The 24,734-nt window shown below is 42.8% G+C and overlaps 1 protein-coding gene across 3 annotated transcripts in view; it reads right to left on the reverse strand.

Moving 5' to 3' along the window:
- carmil3 (capping protein regulator and myosin 1 linker 3) overlaps positions 1-24,115 on the reverse strand; it is a 77,494-nt gene extending 53,379 nt beyond the window's left edge. For 2 of the 3 annotated variants that reach the window (XM_042429097.1, XM_042429099.1), the window contains exons 1-8: positions 23,834-24,115; positions 19,693-19,787; positions 10,476-10,526; positions 8,920-8,979; positions 8,704-8,825; positions 5,092-5,186; positions 4,546-4,616; positions 4,260-4,333 (exon numbers count right to left, since the gene is read on the reverse strand). In XM_042429097.1, the coding sequence (XP_042285031.1) occupies positions 4,260-4,333; positions 4,546-4,616; positions 5,092-5,186; positions 8,704-8,825; positions 8,920-8,979; positions 10,476-10,526; positions 19,693-19,787; positions 23,834-23,891 (626 nt within the window). In that variant the 5' untranslated portion in view covers positions 23,892-24,115. The remainder of the gene's footprint in view (positions 1-4,259; positions 4,334-4,545; positions 4,617-5,091; positions 5,187-8,703; positions 8,826-8,919; positions 8,980-10,475; positions 10,527-19,692; positions 19,788-23,833) is intronic. The other variant, XM_042429098.1, reaches the window with a different exon arrangement.
- Positions 24,116-24,734: the final 619 nt, after the last annotated feature.

Consider the following 24,734-nt stretch of genomic DNA (forward strand, 5'->3'; position numbering starts at 1 on the left):
TTAAAAGGCTGATTCAGAGTCATCATGAGGAATACCACACAGACTGTGAAAACAGATGTACAGTATAATGTCTGAGAAAATAACTGTCATCATCTTGGTTTAGAGACTCCAAATTTTTCATAGAAAGACCCTTTTACAAACTATATTGTGTATAATTACTGATACTGATTTGAATTATGGGAATTGGAGGATCCAGCACTTAGGGACTAGTACCCCATTTACATCTGTCATTAAAATGTGCAAGGTGTAAATGCACTCAGAGCACGCTGTGATCGGAATGCAATCGAGTGATGGTCAGGCTCCCATTGTGATCAGATCTCAGCCAGGTGTAAATGCATCCATACAGCATGACCACATTCATCAGAACAAAATCAGCCCGTTAAGTTGAAAGGTCACACTCAAAGCTATAAGTAATAACAGTAGCTAGAAGTCTTCCCTCGCTTAAAGTGATTTAGAAAAGAATGATGTCCTTTCCTGGCATTGCTTCCTATGACCTTGAAGCCATGACTATTGACAAGTCCACCAGCCCTGCTTAGTTAATTTGCATAATGAGATCCAACTGAGATAATGAAAATGCATTTTAATACCAGGTGTAAATGCAGAGACCCATGGGTTGGATGTCACTATCCAGATAATGTGTCCAGATGCAGATCAAATGTTTATACCAGGTGTAAACTGGGCCTAAAAGGTCAGAACATCTCGGCCACTGCTGCATCAGGTCTCATATTTAGCTCACAGGACCAAGTCCTCTGAGCTCAACTGTCTCTTGTAAGTCACCAAACTTTAAGTACATGCACATGTGCATAGAAAGAGTTCCTCTCTTTGTGTTTCTCCAGTGATTCCTTTACTCTTTCAGTGTAGATGTTGTGTTAACACAGAGTTCTGTCTGACTTCTGAACCTCTCCTTTAAGGCCTGCCAGCAGCCAATAAAAGGCCGCAACATCTATTACAGCCAACAATATGCACATCATTAGACTGGTGATCATTTTGATATTCTTAGACTCCTCTGGGAATCAGGTTAAGATAGAGTCTGTCCTGAAGTGGCACTGGAGAAAAGGTCATGGGGTCATTCAAATCAAAGTCTCCCTGGCAGCATGAATATGCTCAGAAATCTTCATGGCAGTAAGCCTATTAGATTAGATTGGGCGAGTATGAATGTGCCCTATAAATATCTTGGCAATCTGCCCATTAGATTTTCATATTTCTTGAACACAAATCTCTAATTGTAGTTATACACACACAAGGTCAGCAGGGGTCATAAACATTATCATTCATCCTGAGGGGACAATGAATATTTATAGCTCTTATATCTATAATATTCTGGCTATTTTGACTTGATAAGTGGCATTAGAGTAAAAGGTCAGAAGACATCATCAGGACATTATTAGAAATCATCCACTGGGGACCATAAAAACTAATTTCACAGCAATCTGGCTGACAGCTTGACCAACCAATTGGAAGATGGTTAGATTTTGAGGTGCACCAATATGCTGTGCTGTAATAAATACACTCTACCCCTGTACAGAGGGAGACTCAGGTCTTCTGACAGTGACAAGTGAAGATGCATTCCTGCTTCAGTAATAGGAAAAACCAAATGAGACAGAAAGTTGATGAAAAGTTGGACACTACACTCAGGATAGTGCCTATTAGTGAGAATGTACACACACACACACACACACACACACACACGAGAATGACTGTCAATTGCCAACTGGTGCCCCAAGAAGTTCTAGGGGCTGTAATGCATAACAATTTCTTTCTCACACACAAACAAACAAACAAACAAACAGAAACGTATGCCAGCACAAAATCTCTTGAACTGAATTCACACAAACACAAACACAGTCCTCTCGGCAACATGGTGGTCAGACAGGACCAGAGGAGACAGGCAGAGTGTATGTGTATGTGTTTGTGTGAGTGAGTGAGTGAGAGAGAGAGATAGAGATGGATGATGATTCAGAAAGAAAGCGAGAGCTGAGGAAATGAAAGGGGAGAAAACACAGAAACTGGATAAGAAGAGGATGAGACAGGGCCAGAGAAAAAAGGTGTCCGCTTTCAGTCAGGAGGAATGAGCAGAGACAATGTTTGGACGGACAGCAGTCAGCAGAAAAAGCAGCACCCTGTCGCTCGCGGTAACGGTAGACGGGCCCAATCAAGGGAGATGGAGGGAATGGAAATGTGGAAGGACAAGAAGGGGAGGAAGAGAGTAATGCACCACAAATAGCCTCTGGCACATGATCATAGAAAGGCTGATTCTTAGATCCTTTTTCTCAGTCATTTGCACCTTTTCTTTCCTCCATCTGGCTGGATTGGTTTTGTTTCCATGCATTGTTTTGTTCTTTTTGTGATTCCTTGTGTACATTTGTCAAATCTTTGCTTCCTCTACCAATTTCCAATTCTTAAAGCCTCTCTAGGAAAGCGAGGGAAGAGTGTTTAGCGTTAGAGTGAGGGCTCAAGGGAACAACAAGTTGAAGGAAGATCTTCAAAAACAGCATGGGCAGGCAGCTTCCCCTTTGTAGCCTCTCACTTTATCACAAACTATATGAAAAAATTTGGAGGAAAAACAACAGCGATGCAGTGATCGGGGTTTCTCTCGATATGAAAGGCATTAATATATTCATGAGTTGCTGCAGCAATCATGCTTCTATGAATGGCTTTTTGATTTACCAGCATAGCAAGGCTTCGCTCCTATGATGAGATATGCATTTTTAAGTGAGAATGTATCCTCTCCAGTCGGGACATTCCTCAAACAAAAGACAAGCAAGCTAGGTTGAATTCTCCATTTGCATGTCAGCTGTCAAATCTTTTTTATAAATCGGCGGCACTCAGGTGATGTACAATCTTCCTCAACATGTCTGGAAAAGGAAACGAGGGACTTAAAAAAAAAAAAAAAAAGATACCAGCAGGGAGGTAGAGGAGAAGACAGATCTGAGTTTTCCATGTATTCAGCCCCTGAAAAGCATATCATTCCTCTTGGTTATGATCTTCCAAAAGCTGCGATAAAACTGAACAGACGCAGACTAATGCACTCAACATTTTACCCAGGGAGGGTACTGTTAGACAAATAGCCACTCTAATGTCAGATAAGACGAGGACTGACAGCTGATGTGATGCACATACTGTCTTTGCAAAGCATCATGATGCAGAACAGAGAGGAAAAGTCTACAGTGCGGTCAGGAAGTATCAGGACATTGATATGTTTTTATTACTTTGTATTCTCTACTCCAGCACAATGTATTTGCAATGACACAAAAACTACGGAGGTTTTAAGTGCTGAATGTTCTATTACAGTAACCTTGGATTTCAGTAATGGTTGATTGGTGACACATGCGGTGCTGGTAGCTGCAAGTGCATTTTAGTAATACAGGTCCCCGAGAGTCATTCAGAATTACACTTGCAATGATCACAGGCGCCGCAAACACACTCTGAGCATCTACTCTATCAGAAATGCAAGAAGAGAAGTATCTGTTTACAGCGCACCCAAACAAACCGACTGCTTTAATAAAGAAGGCTAAAGAAGACAGTAAACAACTTTGTGCAACATGGTAATAGTGGATCAAAGTACACTCGTCCAGTCAGTGCACGCATTGTCCCTTGTGTTTAGGGTTGGATGGAGGTGGGGAGGGGTATCTTTTCACATAAGACTTTCAATTCTTATCTGTTGCCATTCTGACTGAATTTAAAGATAACAAAAATTAAGTCTTTCATCCTGACTGAATTGTCTCAAAAACTATGGATTGCCATGAAATTTGGTACAGACATTCATGGTCCCTAGAGGTGATCTGACTTTTCCTCCACCATCAGTTTGATATCTTTGGTTTTGAGTGAAAATTATTGGATGAATTTGCTACAGATATTCTAATGGATTTTCATCTAGCGCCATCATCAATTCAAAATGTTAACTTCTTCAGTTTCTGACCAAGTACCTGCCAAACTGATGACATCCCCATCAATCTCAGTAGTACTTTGTGCTTAGTGCTAATTAGCAGACAAACACACTTCCTAAAAATCAGCATGTTAGCATTGTCACTGTGAGCATATTAAGTTTGTATCAACTTGTCTGATTTCTCTCTGTTCCCTACATGTGGCCTGTTGATTGTAAACACCCGCAAATTAAGGCTGAAAGTCAGCATTTTAACCTCATTTGCATTGCTTCATTTCAAATCTAATGTGCTGGAGTACTGTACGGCACTGTATACTACTATGTTTGGCATCATGTTGAGCCTAGGTGTGGTTAAGATGTAAGTAAACTATGTCACCTGCTGTCAAGATGGCTGAAATCCAGTAAGTTGAACTCTCGGTTGTCCTGACTGTGGTAGATGGTGTCAACATCCTGGAGCGGAGATGCAGAGCAAGAAAGAAAGAGAGGAAAGATGAGAGAGAAATTAAAAATTTAAAAAACAGTAACAGAGTGCGAGAGATATATAGGACAGCAACATTAAAGAGATAGCCTACTAGTTTTGTTCAACTGCACAAAAGATAATAAAAACTAATAAAAACTCAACAAACAACAGTGGTTTTGTAAAGCCTGTACAGTCTCCCTACCCACTGCACTTCTTCTTTGCAGCCAATTCCATTGTAGTCACAGAGAGCTGCATAGGTCTCAGAAAAACCACCTGAGAGATAGAGAAGAGAAGACAACAAATCAATCCAAATCAGACCACAACAGATCAGAAATGGCAAGGATAGAATAAAGCAGTGTAGAGGACATACGCAGGAATGAAGAGGAGAAAGGGTGCAGGCCAAAGATGAAAGAGGATGTCAAAAAGAGCGAGACAGAGATAGGCAGCAGAGAGAGAGAGAGAGAGAGAGAGAGAGAGAGAGAGAGAGGGAGAGAGAGAGGGAGAGATTAGCTGTAAATATTGAGGTGAGATGAAAGTATTGCACCATGAAGGAGCTCTTCTTGTAGATTAATAGGATTACTAGCAGAAAGGGAGTGCATCCAGCAACTTTGGTCTTCTGACCCACTTAAGGATTTGGTGTGAGTCAGTGAGCCACCAAATGGATGAACTCTGTGTATGTGTGTAGGTCTGTATGCATGCATGAGTGTGTGTGTGTGTGTGTGATGATGAGAAAAAGTAGCAAACTCACCACAAGTTTTCTGGGTCTCTAATGACGACTCTGAGTTTGGTGAAAACTTGTGACTTCCGTCGGTCAGGTCACCTTCTGCTCGACAAATAGGAGGACTGAAAAACAGAGAGAGAAGAGGCTGAAACAACAAAGGGTGTTCAGTTCGCTAATTCTACGCTTCCTCGCGTCCTCTCTCCTCCGTGACCCGGAAACCAATCTCCCTCCACTATCATGGAGGATCTTCCAATCCCTTAAATGCATCTGGAGGAGACGAGGAGCGAGGCGAGAGGAGGCTCCTGGAGGAGCTTAGAGTGAGGAAACACAGGTGTATCCTATGCTGAAGTTTTTTAAAAGAAGGCAACACCCCTTTGATCCAATCTGTTTATTGATTTGTCAGCTGATCTGACAGGACAATAAACAGTCAGGCTGTTATTGTAATACAGCAGATCAGGAAAACTACCTGTGGAGAAGGAATGAAAGCACAACAGCAGCTTCTCATAGCCTATTTATTTATAAAAGATTACTGAATCATGAATCAATCATAAAAACACTCTACTATTTTTCTCCATGAGCCAAAAGGCTTCTCTTTTCTTCCTCTCCGTTTCAGTGTGTCTCAGCTCTTTCAGGAAAAAATGACGCTGCACAGCTGCGTCTCCTATAAAATCATCCAGAGCCTGAATAGCATGTCGGACTTTCACAAACTAAATAAGCAACATTTTATTTAAAACATATTCTGCAGGCTACAGCTGTTTATGTTGTCCATTTATGTTGGTTCTGTTCTTTGAGGTTTAAATTGTCTGTTCGTGTCTTATTCTGTGACAGCCAGATGATGATGATGATGATAAAACATTGGAGCAGTTATCAGGTGTTTTCCTTCCAGCTATCAATATGTAGAAATTATTAAGTAACAGTGTAAAGTGTTCATTAATTGTACATTAATTTTAAATGCAAACTTTAAAGTTTAAACTGTTACTTAGTCATTTCTATTGCTGACTTATTCATATTTGACATTTAGGGCAAAGTACGTCATCACAACTTGTCTCCTCAAAATGCCGCTAGAGTGAGCGAGGACGTCCCGTTTGATAAATTAAATTCCTTCTTCCTCGCGTCTCTTCCTCGCATCTCTCACACTCATCCTCACTGGGAGGAGCTAAGGCACGAGGAAGAGACGCGAGTGAGGGAAACGAGGCGACATGTTCACAGTCGACATGCTAGCAGATCTGTGAGACTCCAGGCACTGTGGTGCTTTGAGCTAAATGCTAATATCAGCATGCTAATATGCTAACAATAGCTGTGTCCAAAATCCATGCTAAGCAGGTTTTGAGTAGTGTGTTCACGCTAGAACAGTGATAGCATTAAGTATACTCTAAGCAATTAGTATGCATACTAAAACTTTTCTCCCATAATTCAAAGCACAAAGGAAATGGAAGAGCTACATTCAGCTGCAAAAAAAATTGACATGTATGTGTAATGTATGTTGAATTTTTTTTATAAACTTACAGCAAAAACAGAATAATTGGACAATATATATATAATATATATACTGTATACAGTACATATATAGTATACGTAGTATGGCCTTCAGACAAACTGATTGGTGAAGCTATCAGGCTGATGTTTAGCAGGTATATTTACTGTGATCACCATATTAGTTTAGTATTTTAGCAAATATTTGCACACAGAGGCTGAAGACAAGTCATTAGTTAAGCAGCTTCAAGTCAAAAAATTGGACAACCAACATTGCTATCCTCAGAGCCATGCCGCTTGGCTAAAAATGTATCATCTTCATTATCTATATTTTCAGGAGGAGGCTAAACCTGGATTCTTGAGAATTGGTGTTGTGATTTGAAGGCCTGTAGTCCAAAGTACGGGTTGGGGAAAAGTGGATGATAAGTATTATGCTTTCCTCCTTCAGCTGCTGCTGCTGCTGAAGTGCCCTTAAGCAAGACACTGAAGTTGTAGCTGCTCAGGTGGAGTTATTCAATGCCCAAGAGACCAGAGTATAGTCTCTTGGGCATTGAATTGCTCTCAGGTGTAAATAAGGGTAATCCTCCCACTCCCTGCCAGCACGCATCCTCCAAGACATTGTTATAAATAAAAACACATTCTCAGACAACTTCCAGTTAAATCAAGCGAGTGAAAGGTTATTTGACTTACAAAAATTCAGGTCCAGAATTAGCCTATGCCTACTAAATGAGCACAGCTGCATAACATTTTTAAAATTATACCTGTCTTATATGTCTTGGCAAGATGCTAATTTGCAGCAGACTTGTTTTCATTGATTATAGCTGCTCTAGTCAGAGTGAAGATGGAAAGAGCACATCTGTAGTGTCGAAACTGCTTATGACATTGCTTTGGAAGTGAATAAATAACACGTAAACTGTAAAATTGGATCCCCGGGATGCTGTTTGAAGCTACCGTTGCTCCCTACTGCAATTATATAAAAAAGGACAGATATTCCTCAGCTTACTGGTTGTTCTCTTTTAAATTCTTCTTTGACAAAAAAAACCATCCAGTAAGCAGAAACGAGTGAGGACCAGGATCATAAAGTAAACACCGTGTTCGCACTTAATACTGTGCTGTACCTGCTTTGGCTTTTTGATAGGATTACACCGCTGTACTGTTGCATTCAACACACACCATCCTTAATCCCATTTGTCAACAAATCACACACAACACCTAACCACATCCGTGACCTTAATCCCCACCTTATCTCCACAATCACCATCCGCTCATGGAGAGTGTGTGTGCGTATGTGTGCGTTATCTTGATACTATCTGCATCATGTACAGCGGCACCAATCAGTTACAAGGCAGCACAATCAAACCCACAACAACTTCCCTCCCTCTGTTCTCCACTCTCTCTTTATTCTTTTTAAATGCTCTCACTGGAAGCAATCATCTGCAGTGGCCCTAATGGAAAAGAGCCATTCTGAAGGATGATAGAGTGCAGAGATAGCCTTGTGCAGGTCAATAGCCGGAGCACAGTCAATCCCATTGCTCTTAGAAATTGTAGATGAGACCCAAGAGAGAGAGGAATACACTCTGCCTTGCTTGCCTGCTCACCCATACATTCACATGGCCATGGGACAAACATTCTCAGCACTTGAACTCAACTCTATCCAGGCTTTTTTTCTGCTTTTTCTAGTGCGTATCCACTGTACTTCCCTTTTTAGAAAGTGAAGAGGCCATACAGTACCCACTTTAGGATTTTTACTGTGTAAGAACAGCTTTTTGACTGGCAGCGTGAGTCTATAGCTCCGTCAGTGACTGTGTATTTCTGCTACTCACTGCTTTTACTACATAAACAGCTTAAAAAAATTAAAAAAGAGCCAACACAATGCCTTCAGGTAACAGCCTACTCAGTGTCAGCTGGTTGATTTAATCCCAGTGATTGCTGGGTGTTAAAGTCTAACCGTGACACAGAAATGGGTTGGATGAAAACTACAACAATACAAGAATGCATTTGGCTGCTGAAGAGGAAAGCTGCCCAAAAGTGAAGCTGCCAAGTTTGCCAACGCACTGTCGAGTGCTGTTAACGTCAGCCAACTTGTCTTTGCTCCTCAGCACACACAATACAAAAACAGAAAGACTTGTTTTTTTGCTCGAGGCGAGGATGCTCGGTGAGGCTTACGCATAAATGGAGTTGTTGAAGACTCGAGAGAGGGCGTAGTTGATGTGGCTGACCATGTGATCCAACTGGTCCTGGCTCTGCAGTCTCAGCGAGTAGGTGGTCTTGTCTGTATCGATGACAACCTGTAGTGTGTGGACAGGAGAGGTTTTCATAGTAATGCTTTATATTGTTATGAATGTCCAAAAAGCAGGAAAAATTTAGACTTCAGTGTGTCACCTGATGCTCGGGATAAGTGTTCATTGCTCTGATTTCCAAGAAGTTGAATGTGACCTCCACCTGAAAACAGCAGAGAAACATCACTGTGGTCAGGTCTGAAGCCCTCATTTTACATAATCTTCATAGGATATATACCTATTTTTACAACTTGAATCTTTTTGGCCATCAGTTCTATCATTCACACAAATACTGTAGTCACCAAAGTATTTGCTTAGATTTAGGAATGTGACAACAGTGCTTAAAAGAAATCAGATGGGGCAAGAAACAGCAGTTAGACAATCAAACCAGTTTTAATCAAACCCTAAGATTAGGCAAACTGTAATAGTAACAACTGACAGTAAGATTATTACCCAAACTGTTAGCTGAAAACACACAGCATACATGTTCATTGCAACTGGTATGTACAACTGGTATTGTACAACTGGTTATTTTAGAGGTGGAAAATAATCAAAGCTAATACTAGCCACGTCAATTCTGCACATGCAGATATACTGCAGTTTGACTCACTTGACTTTGGCAGACATAGAGAAACTACTGCTTGGCCTGCAAGTGAGAGTAATTTCCAAACTTTCAGACTCACACTTCACCAACCATGCCATGATAGGTGAACATGACTAGACAATTCAACAAATGGAAATGTTGCCTAACCCATTAGCACAGTTATTCCCTTTTTCCCCCTCAAGTAGCCCTAAGGTTGTTAAAATAATCTTATTCCACACTGTCTGTCATCATTTTAGAAACATTTATTCAAAATTCTGCCTGATGTACAATATATGCACTAGAATTTGAAATATAATTTCTTGGGCAATGTTTGGCTACACAGCATATGCTTGTAATAACTGATTCACAAGTGGGTCATTGGGGTTTAAGAGATTATTAAACTGGAATCCACATGTGTCACACTAACCAAAGAAAATGAAGCACTTAAAATGTTAGCTTGATTACAAGCTGCCTGATTGTTTGACTGCTTATCTCTGTTGGACTTTGTTGTAGTAATGTCACCACATTGTCAGATCTCAGCAATTATTTTGGTGTGTACATTGTTGTGGTGACTCAAAAATGGTGGCAAAGACTACTTAAATAAGTTCAAATAAACTGTAATCCTTAAAGGAATAGTTCAACATTTTGGGAAATATACGTATTACACATAGTACCTATCCAGGCTAGCTGTTTAATCCATTCAAAACCCCAAGTGTAAAAACAACCATAATCTAACCAGCTGCAGGCTGTAGCTTCATATTTAGATATGAGACTGGTATCACGGTTTCATATAACCCTGAGCAAGAAAGCCAATTAGCATATTTCCCAAAATGTTGAACTATTGCTTTAAACCACTAGCTTCATGCCACCTGCCATCTCATCATCTTCAATGTAATCGCCATCATCACTGCTACCGTTCAAAAACATAATCACCACAGTTATCATCGTTATCTCTTCTCTCCTGCACTGAAAGTCTGCTGCTTTTTTTTTTTTGTCACCTCTCTTGCGAATTACCATGAGATCAAGACTGGCAAGTGAAAGCCATAAAATTTCACTGAGAGCGGGGGAACATTTACCTTGGTGGGCACTTTGACAGCAAAGAGATACAGTCTCCATGTTGCCAGGACCTGAGGGGAGAACACATTCATTTTTCTGTCACAGAGCAGGAAATGCAAAATGCAAATCACAGCAAAAAATACCACAGCACAAACACCCCATAAAAGAGAGCAAATCATCTCTGCAGTTCATTGCAATGGCTCGTAAGTCATACTAAGCACTCCAGACATTAGCAGGCTAATGATGATAGTGCGTGTGAGCGTGTGTGTGTGAAAGAAATATTGTGGGGAGACTGCGAGTCATATGACAGTCCGATTTATCGCGTGTAAGTTGTGTTGATGGAACTAAGCAGCACTTATTCAACAGATGCTTCGTTGCATCAGGAGGAAACTAATGGTGAGACAAGGAGCTAGTAAAGCGGGAGAAAGAGGACAGAGAAGATGGGAAAAGTAAGCAAAAAGAGAGGTGTGCTTTCGCCAAAAGAAATGCATTACCATTTAAAAGTGTCTGGGGTAAAGTGGAGATGGAAAACGTGAATATATTCACATCTGCCTATGTAATTAATCTCATTCATAATTCAAAAATCCATAATTAGCATACCCCATGCATGCACTGTGCATCTCTATCCCTCCCTGGCTTTCTCTGCAATTCTTGGCCACACTTTCTCTTTGCTCTTTTTCAGCTGGGTTTCAAATTCCATTCCTGTCTGGTCCATAATTCCCTCCCTTGCATCCTGTCATTCCTCTGATTTCTCTCTTCATCTCCATGGAAATCTGTTTATTTCTTCTTCCTTAATCCCTAATCCCTCCATCTCCACAGTGTTCCACAGTGCCCTGTCTGGTTCGCACCCGCCTTAACACCTCACTCCACCCCTCCTGCCCTCACCCTTCCTCCGCCTCCCAACTCCCAACTCCCAACTCCCCTGTCTCCTTTCTCGATTCAGTTTTTCTATTCTTTTTCTGCTCTGTCGCTTTCAATTCCTCAAGGTCTCTCTGTGCTGAATGGCTAATGGCGCCCCGCTGAGTGGCAGTGAGAGGGAGAAAGAAAATGAAACATACAAAGAGAGAAAGAGAGAGAGAGAGAGAGCGGAAGAGAGAGAGACAGAGCAGGCGATAGAAGGACAGAGACACAAGATTTCCCTCCTGATAATAAAGTCTTCAGATTACCCTCTACTATACTACACCAACCCAAGGCGAAGCTGGCCTCACAGATCAGCCGTGCGTCTTAACTGTATAGACATCCATAACAGACTCCCACAGAGAAGAGACAGAGGAGAGGGAGAGGAATGAAAATGAGAGACTAAAAAGGGAGGAGACAGACAGATACCAAAGATATCCACCCCCTCCCCAACATAAAAAAAAACAAAACACACTAAGCCAGTGGAGGGGCCTTTGCAGAGGACTGTAAGTCCAATCACAGCACCTTGACAAGTTTGAAAACTCTGTTATATAAATCCAGAAAGGAGCGGGGGAAGCGTGATGGGACCTTGAGGCACACAGAAAGAGGAAAAAGAGATATATATAGTGTGAAAATGAAAGACAGATACATCCACTCCCTTCAAAAGTCTCACAATCCTGACAGATGGTCTCATCATGTAAACAGAGGCATCAATAATGCAGGCCCTCTGACGGGTGCCGATTTGATCCTCTGGTGCTGAACAAGGCCTCTTGCGTAGGGTTTCTCCTCTCTTGATATATCATTACCAGCCTATTGAGGTATCATTAGAGACAATCAATACTCCAGACAGTTATTTTTTGCCTTCTTGGATGGGGCAAGTGTAGAGGTGAAGGAAAAATCTGAGGGATATTTATTCATCTTACATATGAGGGGTATCACATGAACCAGTCGTCTGAAAGAGAGGTGAAACAAATAGGATTTTTCTCAAGTAACAAAAAAATGGTTTCTTTCTGAAGCATACAGGTAAATTATCCAACTACTGTATTAATATTAATTAGTCCAAATAGCCAGAGCTAAACTAAAGCCCCACTAGCCGACTTTAAACAGGGACCAGATTTTTTTCCCCTTCATGTGGCTCCAGCTACATCCTCCTTCACGGATCAATTGAAAATCCTAAAAGCCGCTCGAAGACTCCTTTTTTTTTTTTTCGACCCAGGAAATCCTCCGAGATGAGATGGTCGACTTTTTGACCCGGCTTGCCACGGACACGGCAGGTGACAAATTTTTGAAAAAGTGATGAGGAAGTGGTGAGAGAGAAGGTGAAGATATTGGGATGGGGGTTCAGAGGTGCCCTTGCTGTGATGGCACAGTGTCAGAAGCGCTAGTTCAAAGAGGCAGCCAGCCGGCCCCCGAAGCGGACCGCGAGGGCAGGGTGGGAGTGTGCGTCATACAGACAGAGAGTGTGTGTATGTATGTGTGTGTGTGTGTGTACAGTACGTGCGCATACGAGCCGAAAACAACAACTGGATCTTTCTCTGGCTGTGTGTGTTTGTACGAACGTGCAGCGCGGAGGGCAGAGGGCGGGGGCTTATATTAATCATAAGCTGTCAGGCTCTGGGTCTTGCACTTCAAAGGAGATGGTGCAAATCAAAGTGTGTCTCTGGGTCGTGTGTATGTGTATGAGAGAGAGAGAGAGTCGCAGTGATGCCTCAGAGGGAACAAGCCAAGGATCAGTGCCAGATTTGGCCGCCTGCGGTATTTCTGGCCCGACCGCAAGGGCATTTTAAAACACACAAACGCACACATCATACACACAGTGCAAAATCAGAAACATTCCGATACAGACATTTGGATAAGTCCAGCATGCTGGTACAGCAACACGCACTCCTTTTGGACTCTCATGCACGTATAATGATGCACAACAGCCTGCTAAGCTGGCTTTAGACTACGCTTGCCTGTTTCTCCTCTCTCTCTGTCACACACACACACACACAGCAACACACACAGTCAGTCACCATCACTCAAGTGAACTCAGCATCATAAGAACGCAACCCTGCCATCAGTCAATCTGTCAGCTTATGTGCATGCATGTGTGCGTAGGTGACAGGGGGGTTTGAAAGCACAGATGCCCCAGGTTCTGCTTTAAAAGTGGACTTTAGAGTGGTTGAGAGAGGGGGGGGGGGGGGGGGGGAGAAGAGAGGGGGGGTGAATGAAAAGAGAGAGGGAGAGATGAAGCCAAATGAGAGGAAATAAATGCAAAGCTCAAAAACAACACATATCTTGTTCCAGATTCTCCCATAAAAACTGAGTCCAATGCTTCTAAATCAAAGAAATGGCAAGCAAGCGCTCTGAAAGCCAGAGGACCTCTTAAAAAGAGAGAGAAGACAGGGAAAAAGAGACAGATAATGGGAAGGGGTTGCAGGGTTGTAGATGGGAGAAAGAGATGAGTGTACAAGATGAAGTAAAAGAGGCTGAAAAGTGGCAGGGATTGGTTGAATGGGATGAGAGGAAGAAGGGGAGAAGAAAATAAAAAACTATGAGCAAATTTGAGGATGTGGGATGGAGATAGAGACGAGCGGCAAGTGCGGGAGAGGCCAAATGGATGAAGGAAAAAGAGAGGGAGAAGAGAGGAGGGGTGGGTACAGGAGGATCAGGACAATAAGAGTGAGGGAGCAAAAGGAGAGAAAGGAAATGAATAGGATGGAAAGATAGAGGCAGAGATATACTTTGTGTGTATTGGCAGGGCTAAAAGGCAACACACACATTTACCCTTTGTCTCCTCCTCATGGGGGATGAGAGAAGGTCAGTAGTCACACTTCATAGACTCTCTGCCACAGGCTACCAACATGTGTTATGATAATCAAAGAAAGCACAGACCTAATTACAGCACTGAGCTCTCGCCACGCACCGTCAGATGGTAAATCCGGATACTCGCAGAGAAAATGACTCCACGCAGAGCGTCTCAAAGGGAAAAGCCGTGAAAAGAAATCGTGGATAATATGGATGCAGTGGTAATGTTCGCCATTACGCAAGCATATTACACAAAAAAATCAGGGGTGTTGACAGAGCGGTGTAAGCACCGAGAGAATGTAAGATTCTGCCGCTAGCGCTGCCTGTCTCTGCTTTACTGCTTTGTACTCGGCTTTCTTTCATAGTCCAACACACAGTTGGATTCTCTCTGCAACACAGTGTCATCTGAGCTGAAAGCAAGGCCCAGTCTCACCATTTGAGCTGTACAAGTTGTTTATGCAATTCAGTGGGTCTCCTGCTTTAGACTGTGTTTACCACCACTCACGATGTGTGCCTCAGTGATCATATATTCACTGTCCTGCTGGTTCAGTTGTCTAAAACATGAACCTTCCACAGTACAAAAATATTGGGTTTGTATCAGGACTCTGTCCTTGTGAGTCTGCACCATTCTCCCTCCCCCAGTCCTTTCTATATGGTGTCATTATATAGTGATAATGAAGTCATAAAAATCCACAAAAACAGCATTTGGAAGTCTTCCTGGCTATGCTGGACCAGTTTTGTTGCTTTGGATGCTATATTGCTCTCTGCACCAAGTCAGTCACAAGATGGTCAGTCACATTCTCTGGGAAACAGCATTTCAGAAATGTAGCCAAGCTGTGATAGATTTAGATCAAGAAAGATGAGGGAAAGTGGGCTGAATGGAAAAGTAAATTACAACACTTGTAATTGTCAAATGCAGTGATCTCAGATTAAATAAATGTGTCTGTCTAGGAGCACCAATGGGTGGAGTTTTGCCTCAGTGTCAATGAAATCTCTCTCCATACATCTACTGACACAAGTGGGCGTTAAATAAATGCAAGGAGCTGCTTCGGTAGGAGCGTGTTGCTTCAGGTAACGATCCAGGAACACACAACAGTTTATAATACTATGAGACAAGATTTCACAACTCTGGAAAGTTGTCACGTTAATCATATTTTGTTGCCACAACCGCAAGTTAAAAAGTACAAGTGCATTATTCAAGTGACAAAGTAACCAGCAATGTGCACAATAGGCAGTTCTGTGCTGGATTTTGTTGCACAAATTTCTAAAACTTACCCTTCTCATGTATGTAAATGTACTGGACAAAATATTAATACCTTTCAATATAATATAGTCCAGTAGAAGTCTACCACCCACTGTGATCTAAATAATGAACAAAGTATAATTATCATATTCCTAACAGTCTCAACAAAAACTGAAAATGTATCAGCTTTATGAAAGTTGAATTTAGGATAGCAGAGCTGTTGTACTGGATTGCAATAGATTGTACAAATGTACCTAATAAGTGGACAGAGAGTATATCATACTTTTTTTGTGATCAAATGTTTTTTTTTTAATTTTCTCAAAAGGAGAGCAAGGAAATTACAGCCAATACGCATAAAATACAGGACATATACAGTATTTCTAAACATTTTACCCTGCTCTCCCGAAACACCCTACTGGTGGCAACCCCCCCCACCCCCACCCAAAGTTCAAGTGGATCTGTTGATCTTAGAGGATTCTACCACTGTACCCCACACTTTGTTCCATGGTATAGACTCGTCATCAACAGGTAGACCCAGATCTATAGAACACACTTGATGTACTTGCAGGGAATGTATCATACTTTATACTTATTGATGGAAAAAGCCACCATTTAATTGAAAAATCATTTGTCATACCCAGCTACAGTATGAGTAACTTCCTCTTAGTTTTCTATGCAGTCAAGAGAACTGAGCTGGAGGTCAAGGTTTACAGGAATCCAGCAGTTCCCAAACTTTTTAGCTTGTGATCCATTAAAAGGGAAGCCATGTCTGTTCAAATGTTGTATATGTCTATAAGTTAGACAGTAACTGTTAGTATTTTCCCTTAAAAATGAAGAAAATGACGCTCTATATCAAATTGATTTTATTGATGATTTTATTTTCTCTGTGTGTGGAAGAGCGAGCAAAAAAGTAAAAATTGTCCAGTAACTCCAAAGAATTTTTGAGATTTCATGTATGACTTCTTGGAGAGGTTCTTACTCTTTAGCAACCACTGCACTAAAGCAGTTACACCTAGTTTCAATGCCAATATGTACGCTTTAGAATTTACCACCACTGATTTAACTCAGGGTCTGAATAAATCAGTTAAGCACGAGTCGATCAGTTTACACACTGGACAGAGCGCTGAGGAACAGAAGTAATTTCACAATCCCAAACAGCACTAAAATTCAATAATTAAAAAGATGCACGGAGAGAAGATTGAACACGCTAATTTGTGCAAATGAGGTTAAGAAATTCCAAGCGGTAAAAGAGACACATTACCTTATTAACAAAAATGAGAAGGAAAAAGTAAAACAACAAAATTAAAATAACGAGACAAGTGAATTAAGGAAAATGAGATTCGTGAGGGTAAATCTGGGACGCGAGGAAGGAAGGAATCTCAAAGAAAGATAATGATGATGCAGATGAACTACAAAACACGCCGCACATCTTGGAACGAATAAGCTCTACACTACTTTTATTTACTTATTTATTTCGTCCAAAACTACTAAGCTCAGCTATATCCAGCACATCCACATCTGAGAATTCGAACAACTGTAAACTGTTCTTCTACAAGTCTATTTTATTTACAGCCCAAAATCACAAGCTTCTCTCGGTGAGTTTTACAGTCTTTCAGACCCCCAGTTCACATAAAATAAAACATTAAACAGGGAAGAGGTGAAATAGAGTAGAAGTACACTACAATAATGAGTACATAAAAAGTAAAGTATATATTATTAAGTCAATATTAAGCTTGAGGAGTTCCAGGAAGTGATTTGAGAACTTATTTGTTGTATGTAGAATAAAGCAGCTTTAAAAGTGATTGCTGAGCATGCTGTTATTCATCATTACCCACCGCCACCACTTTTCTACATAAACAGTCCTGCTGTACACATCCCCCCTAAATCAACACACACACCTAAAACTTTAAATGCCGCACCACGAACTCGACCTCAAACCCCAGTCCTGCTGGAGTCTCATGAGACGGACCTCCACGTAACCGCAGGACCTAAGTGGAAATAAGTGTCTGATGCATCCGAGTGTGCTCAGGACTGTCAAACAGTGGCAATCTCAACCAGTAATAGGCCCATTATTAGGTAGGAGACGAGGGAACCGCAGAGTTGACAGAGGATAAAACGGAGCGACCAATCAGGATAAATAAGTGGCGGAAGAGCCAAATCGGCAACTGGGGCATCACAACACATCAGAGAATTCCTTTCCCCCCTTTCTTTCTCCCTCACTCTCTTCCCTTTCCTCTGGTGAGGCGCCCTCCCCTTCCATCACACCCACCCACTCCTTCCCCCCACTAACCTCCCCCACTGTCTCTCTCTCTCTCTCCCTCTCTGCCTTTGAAGATGCTTTGTTTTCTGAGTTGCCTCTAATCTTCAAATAGGGTGATCTAATAATGGCTGTAAGAGTGTGTATGCGAGCAAATTTTGATGCACTGAACCATGTGTGTCTGTGTAGATGCCCCCCGCACATGTCAAGCCGTACGCATGTGTGTGTGTGTGTGTGTGCATGTTGAAGCTCCCCAACACATCGCCTTGGGTGCCGTTTGGGTGTCATGCTGAGCCCTCCCTGTGCCTGTCTGAGATGGGTGGGGGAGTCAACCCCATGTGTGTGAGTGTGTGTGTCGCAGCGTGACGGCTGGTACAGTCAACACACACAGACAGCTGGATACCAGCAGTCTCCAGAAGGGGAAACTGGGGCAAAAACAAAGAGCAAGATGTAGAACAAAGACTTTTAGAGATACAATATAAATTTAATGTATAACATATTAAAGGCTCCACAAACTAAACAATCCACAATTGAGATGAAAGCCACGATCCTGTACAATTCGACCTGCTAAAATCTACTTCAGTCGTGAAGGGGAGATGCACATGAAAGGGAGGATAGAGGTAAAGGAAGGCCTTGCCTAAGCCTTCAGGCTTAGAGAAGTGATTTTCAAGGCTAAATTTCAGCTCCGTCTTAGAAAGCAATCCTCATATACTCCACCTTTTTCTAACTACCCGTGCCATGTGTGACATTTTCAAGCATGAGCAAGTATTTTGTGCTCAATACCCAGAGAGACTGAAACAAACAGTCTATTTACAAACTCCCTCATGTGTTCAACCTTCATACATCCAAACGAATTTATCCATTAGAGTGAAAAGATTGCCTTTTAGAGGGCAGACCTTCACAACGAGCTAGAATGGATGCCTATACCCATCTCGCCCCCTCCCCTTCCCTCCCCTCCCTTCCTTGAAAGAATTTGGAGCAGTGGCAGCGGCAGCCAAGACCCATTTGGATAGTAAAAAACTCTCGTAAGGCGGAGACCTAATTGAATTGCCTCTGATGGAAAGAGGAGCTCAATACCCTTTTACAGGTTTGAGTAAAGATGGAGGGATGAAGGAAGGGCACGAACGAGGGAGAGGTGGGAGAAAGTGAGAGGCGAGCGGCGTGGCGGGGGGGGGGGGGGGGAGGAGAAGGAGGGAAGGGGGGCTGGGGTGATGACGGGGATGAGGATGATCGAGATGGACAGATAAGAGGGGGAGGGAGGGAGAGAGGGAACAAAGAGAGAGGATGACAAAAATAGAGGGGTGTGGTAATGATGGAGATATAAGGAGTGGGGGTGGGGGGGGGACTAACGCTAAATAATAGCAGAGGCGGAAAACTGAGAAGTACTGATTAATAGTTTTGATTCGCTTATCAGCTTGTCCTTTTTGTCTTCTTCAGGGGAGGAAATGAGCTCGTTCTCTCGCGCATAGCAACTGCGAGTGAGTAACTGATCACTCGCTAATGTGGCTGACTAATTGACAATTTCTCAATAGCAGCAGTGGCCTTGGCTCGCAGGCTGCCCACACACCCTCTGGCATGCAGAAGGCTTCTTCTTCTTCTTCAAAAGAAAAACAAAAAAACAATAAACGATGCCCCTATACGTACAGTAACACTATGTCGGGCTTACACACACATACACGCACCAATCTCTTGCCTGTGGCATTAAGGCCATCCTGCCACATCTAATAAACTCTGAGGACGGACTCAGTAGGCCATGGCATGGTGTCCACTTTGCTCTGCTTAGGCAGCATCTGCCTTAAGCCTGATTTTCAACGCGTCTGTTGTGTGTCTTGGGATGCGTAATCTGCGACTTCTTATAGCCCTTTCAATTTATCTCAATTAAGTTCCATTGATTTCAATTTTCCCTGTAAGAAGTCGTCCTGTTCCATATTCAACGCCTCTCGCGTTAAGACGCTTTCACTTCAATAACGTGGCCATTGAGGTGGTGCGACCGCAGAGTGATGAAGGACGGCTGGTGAGAAGGGAATGAGGGTGATTTGGGGTCACTCACCAGAATCCTGTCCTCTGATTTGCCACTCCTGGTGTCCTGTTTGATGGCTCGCACAAACTTAATGGCCTGCTTGTCCAGCACCTTTCTGATGCTCTCTGGAGAGGGAGGAAGAGCGGAGGGGGAAAAAAAGATAAAAACAGGGAAGCTAATTACATTATGTAAACACATAAAAGAATAAAAAGATGGCCCAAGATGCACTCTGAAACAGCGTGAAAAGCTTTTATGGGGAAAATATACACGTTGAAATATGCAGCTGGTTAACAAATTAAAGAAAACTCCTGAAAGAAGCATTAGGGAAGCACAATTTTCTCTCCAGATACTGAAAACTCAATGCAGAGTATAGATCTGCTCTGACTCTTTTTTTCCCTCTATGTGTAATGTGTCTTTTAACTATAAGTGGAAGCGATGCGTATATTTATTTAGAAGCATAAGCTCACAGCAACAAACGAACAGAGCAGAAAAGAAATTAATGGGGTAGGGTTGGGCCGATCTGACAGTCATCACCACTGAGCCCTCTACCATCATAACATGATTTAAAAGCTGCCCCAAACACCACACAAACACCACACACACGCACTACCGCACACTCAGACACACCAATTTGGTACGGCCGGCCCGGATCGAATCTGCATGTCACACAGTAAAAAGTGTAACGGACATATCGCAACCTACAGAAGGTAAATACCTCTGCGTGTGTGTTTTTTGTACTGCTTCATCAGGATGCAGTGTGTTAAAGTCACATGCTAATGTGGCTTTAACTTTGATTCCATCGTCCATCGCTATGTTTCACTGAGGACATCATCATATGTCAATTCTGTAGACATCGCCCTACCCTATAATGGGGCCTCTGCTAAAACCATAGTAATTGCTAGAAAATATTGGTAAATATAAAACTATATTGTGCACATAGTTGCTGTGGTGCAAGTCAACAGCCCAGCGAGACTGATTTAAGTTGGAATCAATACATTTTATACAAATTTTTATAGAAAAGATCAGTCACATCTGGCTAAAGCCCAGACTGGTGCACCCCTAAGAAACATTGCAAATGGGTGGCAAAAATTGGTTAAATGAGTATGAGTAAGCTGGGCAAGCATGGAGGAGTGCAAGCTAGGCTAATTTTTAATGCCCAATGTTCTCTGGACAGGATAATGTAAAATGGATTATTGGTCACTCGTTGACATGCAAAAGTTGTCTACACTGTACTGAGACATGTACTTCCTTTATCCTTTCTGTTGTTGTTGTTACACCGCTGTGGGCTGGGAGGGACAGCATTTGAGTTTTTTTGTGTATGCAAATACGCAATACGAAAATGACAATAGACTAAATCTTGAATTCTAAAATTTTAAAATCTGTACACCACACTGCGTAGAATTTATTGGGATTATTTATAAAGTATGTAAGGTAACATGAGGCCAGGGATTTTTGAACTGCTAAGCAGTCATCAGTCATGAGTCATCAGGCCTCTGTGACTGAATGAATGTAACGGATAGCGGAAACAATTTTTATAATGACACTGACAAAGAAATTATATTTAATGTGCATCAGGAACGTACTGTAATGGCCAATACCTGATCCGCTTAACAGGGTCAATATCAGTGCTGATAACAAACCAGCATATCAGATTGCTACGTCCCTGGTCATCATCAAAACACCAAGAATGGTTAAGCTTGACAGTTGATAAAACAATTGTCACTCCAGCTCCCCTTACGTGCTTATCCTGGAGCTTTTGACTGAATTACATATCCATCAGTGTATGAAGTTTGCTCAAGGCCAAACTGAACGTCTAAGCTAACATGGACAAAAAGTCCTAAAAGTATGAAAAGTCCTCATAAATCATGAAAAGTTTGAAATTCTACATTTATATGACAATTTAATAAAATGCTGCTGCTGATGGAGACTGTGTGAGATGGTTGAAAGCTCCAGTACAAGCAAGTAAGAGGACCTTGAGTGGAGATTGTTTTGTCAGCCAAGAACAGTGTTTGTCCCTCCAGCAGAGTTAAGAGCACTGAAGCTGTTCTGGAGGTTTGCATGGCTCAACACCCCACTGAGACACTTTATGTTGTTTTTTGCTTTAAATTTGTCACTTGTACATTGTGCTACTAAAGTGATTTTCAACAGTGAAGTAAAGCTGGACATCTGAGCGTTAAGACTCGGATTTAGGACATCATTAGCAGGTGTTTGAAGTTGATCCTTTGAAAATGAATCAGTGACTGTTATCTGAGAGCTTTGGTTTGAGATCTGTCATCCAAATGAGTTCTGTTTGAATGTGATGATAGCGAATCATAAATCATCTCCCAGTAAAATCACCATTTTAATGCGGACGATGCTGTCATAGTTTCTTGTCTTTCTTATTGTCAGTTCAGGGATACACTGGCGGATTATTCCTTTAAAGACAGCCGCACAGGGGTTAACAGTCACAGAGACAAGTAGACAGCTACAAAGACACAAACATGAGGACAGGCAGACACACACACACATGCAGACACAACCTCTAGCTGTAGAGGACTCATAACTGGGCTATTTTTAGCCTCAGAGAAAGATAGAAGCAGCGCGGCTCATCTCAATGGAACTGACTACAAGATCCAGAGCTAGAATCTTTTGGGGCCTCTACAAAATGCCACATGACCCTGCTGAAGCTCACTGAACCGCACCGGAGGCCTCCTCCATTTACATCCCCTGCACAATCCAAAAGGAAACATCCACCGACATAATACAACCTGAGACACACAATCGCAACCTATATCCTCAGACTTCAAACATGCGCATATGCCTTCAAGCTGTGAAATTCACAGCCCGCATTTCCAGCAAGGGCCACCCATGCTAAATATGCACCCATAGAGCCCACCAGATGGAGATACAGCGAGTCATGCTGTGTCACGATGCTCCATTGTACTCTCTCACTATGCTGCACTCTCATAATTCTCACTTTCCACATCCGGCAACAACCATGAAGTTGGCTCTCACACTTGAGTGAGCAGCAGCAGATGCGGGGAGGACGAGGCGGGAATGGAGGGGAGGGAGGGAAAGGTTGGGGAGGAGGGGGGGGCGTCTGTTTGGTGGGTGGGGGAGTGTGGTGGCACACTGGCAGATCGAAGCAAGGATCAGCCAAAGACAAACAGAGAGTTATTGACGTTAAGCTGGGTAAGACCCAATCGCTTAAACCTTTTAACACACTCTGCGGGCCCCCCGAAGGCCTACTGGTGTGACCTCGGCATCTGCTCCCGAAGGGGTGAAGAGGGGCCAGTCCAACAACCAGGATGTGTCAGTCCCCCCTTCCCCTTTAATACCATCTCATATCCGCACTGGCTTTTTGACAGTTTGATGGATCTGCTCACTCAGCCCTCCCCCCTCCCACATCTCCCCCTCCCCATCTTATCCCCCATTGGCTGAGATGTGGCAGGTGTGTTGATGGCTTAATACTGCCTGGCTCTTATCAGCAGGCCAGACAGACGGGGTTTGACCAGGCTGAGCTGGTAAACAGCGGGATTTAACTCGCCATGTCAGGATAATTAGCAGTGAGAGACACACCTTCTTTAACATCTTACCATCTAAACATGTTAGTGTGGAAATCTATGTGTGTGTGTGTGTGTGTGTGTTGCACTGTCCAATCCCAGCAAAGAGAGAGAGAGAGAGAGAGAGAGGCTCAGGCTCTGTGCAGCTGAACCCACGCTGCCTGCTGCACGCAAAGCGCTCCTGGTCGCACAATAACTCCCACGCACACACGCGAGAGAAGAAAGAGATGAAAACTCATAATGAATGCACATCAACGTCACGCACGCACTGTAACACTTTCATATAACTCTGACAGCACAACGGGGCCCCTGTGCGCGATAAATTTCACGGCAGATCTTTATGCCAAATCAATCCGAAAGTGAACACTCCCGCTCCGAGATCGATGGGATTACAATCTTTCCAAGCTTCAACAGCCATTAAGTCTGGTTTAGCCTTGGGAGACATTTCCTGCGCTTCCCTGCGGTGATAACTCCTTTCAAATCAAACACACTGGAAAGCGGAGATTTAAAGAGCAGCCGAGTAAAGAAAAAAAAACTAATCCCATGCGTCCTAAAAACCTGTTCCCCTTCTCCTCTTCCCTTCCTCAAGAGATGTTATGAGAGGTTAAAAAACTCATGTTTGAGCTCACCTGTGATTTCCCTGCTGACGTTGACGAAGCCCGCCGCTGTGGTCTCCTTTGAGGCCATGGTGCGCTCCTTCCGCCGGCCCTCAGCTCTCCTTCTTCTGCTCCTGAAAGCGTCCCCGCCGCTGCGCACTCTTTTCTTTGCCCCTTTTTATTTTCCTCCCTCCGCCGCGCCTGCAGGTGCTCCGGGCGCAGCAACAGCCGGTCAGAGTGATGCAAAGCGATGCCGTGGTGCGCACTGGCAAAACCCGAGGAGCGCCTCCGACTTCAGTACTCAGGCACATGAATGAGAGAGAGAGAGAGTGAGAGAGAGAGAGAGAGAGGGAGAAGGAGAGAGAGAGAGAGAGAGAGAGAGAGAGAGAGAGAGAGAGAGGAGTGGGGGGGGGGGGGGGGGGGGGGGGGGTGGGCAGGGTTGTAGGTTCTGCCGCTGTATTTTCATCATGTTCCAAACTCAACGCATATCATCAAATCCGCGACATTTTGCTTGGAATTAGGTCGCTCATTAAAGATAATTACATTCAGGGGCCCCAGACTTTACTTGTCAGGGGCCCTATATGATTTCTAGACATTCACTTGGCTCATCATGGAAACAATGAAACAATGTATGCTTTGTTAAACAATGCAGCTGCAGCTTGTTTTAGGGCTTGCAACTTTAATTAGTGCTGCAACATTACTAATTAATCTGGCAATGATTTACTCAAATTAATTGTTTCATCTATAAAATGTCAAAAAAATAGTGTAAAATGCCTAGTACAATTTCCCAGAGCCCAGGCTGACATCTTCAAACCCACAGAACAAAACCTGAAGAGATTGTATTTACAACGACTGAATTTCCAACAATTCAAAACAGATAAAAGCATCAAATCTTCATATGTGAGATGTTTGGTATTTTTGCTTAACTATTACC

Source organism: Thunnus maccoyii, chromosome 12, assembly GCF_910596095.1.
Source record: "Thunnus maccoyii chromosome 12, fThuMac1.1, whole genome shotgun sequence".
In the NCBI taxonomy this organism is placed as follows: Eukaryota; Metazoa; Chordata; class Actinopteri; order Scombriformes; family Scombridae; genus Thunnus; species Thunnus maccoyii.